This window comes from Austrofundulus limnaeus, unplaced genomic scaffold (assembly GCF_001266775.1).
Source record: "Austrofundulus limnaeus strain Quisiro unplaced genomic scaffold, Austrofundulus_limnaeus-1.0 Scaffold106, whole genome shotgun sequence".
Taxonomy (NCBI): domain Eukaryota; kingdom Metazoa; phylum Chordata; class Actinopteri; order Cyprinodontiformes; family Rivulidae; genus Austrofundulus; species Austrofundulus limnaeus.
The window spans coordinates 795,939-798,925 of record NW_013952508.1 but is presented as its reverse complement, the minus strand read 5'-3'; the positions used below and the strand labels follow the sequence as shown (position 1 = coordinate 798,925).

General features: G+C 46.7%; 1 protein-coding gene and 1 long non-coding RNA gene across 2 annotated transcripts in view; one reads left to right on the top strand and one right to left on the bottom strand.

The window, feature by feature from the left end:
* Positions 1-2,987, bottom strand: part of dnm3b (dynamin 3b) — a gene marked incomplete at its 3' end in the record, with an annotated part of 38,241 nt that overhangs the window by 5,140 nt on the left and 30,114 nt on the right. Inside the window, 1 exon segment of the mRNA XM_014013816.1 lies at positions 986-1,095. Within this exon segment, the coding sequence (XP_013869270.1) occupies positions 986-1,095 (110 nt within the window).
* LOC106521298 (uncharacterized) overlaps positions 1,687-2,987 on the top strand; it is a 4,052-nt gene continuing 2,751 nt past the window's right edge. Inside the window, exon 1 of the long non-coding RNA XR_001310656.1 lies at positions 1,687-1,936. This is a non-coding gene — a long non-coding RNA (uncharacterized LOC106521298). The remainder of the gene's footprint in view (positions 1,937-2,987) is intronic.

The window sequence follows — 2,987 nt, the reverse complement described above, 5'->3', positions numbered from 1 at the left end:
TTTTTTATGAATTTTGTAGGCCCTGTTGTAGCACCTAACTATGGGTTCTAAGATTTCATTTGTTGTAAGAGACCAAACAGGTAAACAGTWCGACATGGTTGAGAGTATAATGGCATGAAGATACTGTATATGTATTAGCTCAGCGCTACACTTTCTCCTCTCGTCACTGAGGTCCTCCCCACATGACAGAGAAAGGAACGCAAAAATGACTCAGCCTGCAACTGAAAATATGGATGGACGACCTCAGTTTAGCTTGTTTGTCGTGCTAGCGCTGAGCTAATATATACAGTTAAAATATATGTTTATCAAATAAAATCTAATGTTACAACGAATCATGGATCCCTTTAAGTCATAGTACTCAATTAATATTTGAATTACGTTAAGATTAAAAATAAAATACAAGTACAAGACACATTTAGATTAGGTTTAAGGCCATTTCTAGATTTTCACACCTTATAAGACCACATACTCAAATTTTAAATTATGAAAAATCCCATGAGGCTTTGCTGCTTGAGCATAAGTTGAATTTTCTTCAACAAACAACAAACAAACATCGTGGGCCACCACACTGGCTACTAGCTTAATCATGAAAAATAAAACAACTTTACATAAGAAGTATTCACATTTCATGTATTATATTACTGCATTTGGCCAGCGGCCCTCAGATTGATTTTCATTTTGGTCCTCTCAGAGAAAATGTTTGGGTGCCCCTGCATTACAACATTATCAGTAACTGTTGGAGACAACCTAAGTAATCCTTATGTGTACCTCTACAACTGATTAACCTTTGGAGCCAACCTGATTCAAAATGGCTGCCACTGCTAATAAACCTTAGTAAACACAAAGTTGTCTCAGTCAGTCAGAGTCAGTGTTGAGCTACAGTTTGGTGTGGTTTCAGGAGAACGTCATCCCTAACCATTTCCAAACATTCCTTCAAGGAATTCTAGTGTTTTATTATCAAAGGCAGAGAGTGAAAGCAGCAGACCTGGACTCTGTGTTGAAGATGCAGAATATGTGCTTGCTGGACATGAAACTTTTCTCCACATCGCGGACCTTCAGGTTGTCCAGGGGCAGCATGTACTTCTTCTCCTTCTCCTGGAAATGAGGGATAAAATCAGAAGGAACGATGGTCAGAGCTACAAGAACCCTCCACCCCCGACTCCATCGGTCACGTCGAGGACGGCCGTACGTGTAGAGGCGAGGGGAGCGCTGAAATGTACATTTTAAAGAATGAACGAGACAGGGGGGGTCAGCAGAGAAAGGGTGGGTGATGCGAGGGAGGAGGAATGGGGGAGACAGGGGAGAGGGAGGTGAGGTAAGGAGGAGGAAGAATGAGAGCACATGTGGAAGTCATTACAGTGTGGGTCAAGACCAGTTGTTCTTGACGGTGAGTGTGTTTGCCAAAGACTGGCGAAAAGGCTGAGGAATCAGACGGAGAAACGGCGATTTGTAAAACCGCCGCAGGTCCGGATGAAACTCGACTCAAACCCATCGAAGACGTAAAGCTGACCCTCATCCTTCGCTTTCTACCTCATCCTCCCGCCTATTTGTCTTATCCCTGTCCCCTTGCTTCTTTTATCACCCCCTCAATATTTCTCTCAATATTTTTTTCCTTTCCATTCCAGAGGGGCCCACTTCCTGCCTGTTTTTTTTAAGGAGGGAGGGAGAGAGAGAGAGAGAGAGAGAGAGAGAGAGAGAGAGAGAGAGAGAGAGAGAGATTAAATGACAGCCTGGTGTTAAAACTCAACATCTGGTAGTGCTTAGCAGCACACAGAGAAGCAGGGAAAGGAGGGAGAAGTTAAAGAGACGGCGAGCAGCGGAGGAGGAGGAGACACCCAGAGCAGAAGAGACGGAGATGTGGATTTGCGAAAACGCTCTGCAGACGAAAGCCCACGTCTGGCCCGGCAGCCCGGAAAGTTGCGGTCGACGGTCGCAGGTAAGAATCGGAGGAGACGGAGGGAGAAGATGGAGGAGAAAGTGAGAAAACTTGACAGACAATTCGAGGTTGGGGTCACGGCGGTCCATATATGGTCACACCCGACCCCTCCCTCTTCCTCTCCCTTTCTTCACCTCCCCCCCCMCCCCCCATCTCTCTCTTTCCCTCTTTTTTGGAATATCCCCTCCCTGAACGTGCAGCGTCCCAGTCGTCTGAGCGAAAATGCCACGTCAAGGCTGGATACTCTTCACGGCCGGCTTGACCGAAAACAGGACGGTGAGGGGACCCAAACGCCCGCCAAACTAAACAAACACTAGAGCGGCTTCGAAAAGCCTCCCCCACCCAAAACAAAAAAAATGGGGGGAAGCGGCGAACAAGGATGCAACGTTTTGGTGCTTTTTTCCGAGGCAGAGGCGACAGAGCATCTGGAATGGCAGACAGCGGCGCACAAGGCCTGGCTCCAGCTCCGGCTCCGTCCACCCAGTGTTCAGACTACCTGTTCATTGTCATACTGGTGTACAGTAGTCTGCACATTGGTTAGACTGGGCACGGACCCTCTTCTGTCTGTCTGTCTCTCTCTACAGTCAGTTCACAAATATGCATTTTTATCTGCATCTCTGACTTTAAGCTGACGCTTTCTGTTTTTCGTCTGGAGTTTATCCAAAGTGCATTCTAACAACACTCACTCACTCGCTTCCCTTTCACTTCGTCTTTTAAATAAACACCATTTCTCAGCACTAACAGCAGAGCCGACCCAGGTTTTTCAACATTTAGACTCTGGGTAAAACAAACAAAAAAAAACCCTTCAATGTAAAAACGGCGAGCTGGCTTTAATTCATAGCAGGAGTTGCTGCTCGGGTTCTGATGAAGATGTGGTCTGCTGAAAGCGGGGGGAGGTGGGCAAATGTGGCTGCAGAGGCATGGAGCGCAGGCCACAGGAACGAGGGGCCAATCAATCATGTGCAGTTTGAAAATACACCAGTGAAGTTAGTTCAGTGGGTGGCCAGGACAGAGCAGGAGGACAGTGATGTACGGTACGCAAGAAGCTGCC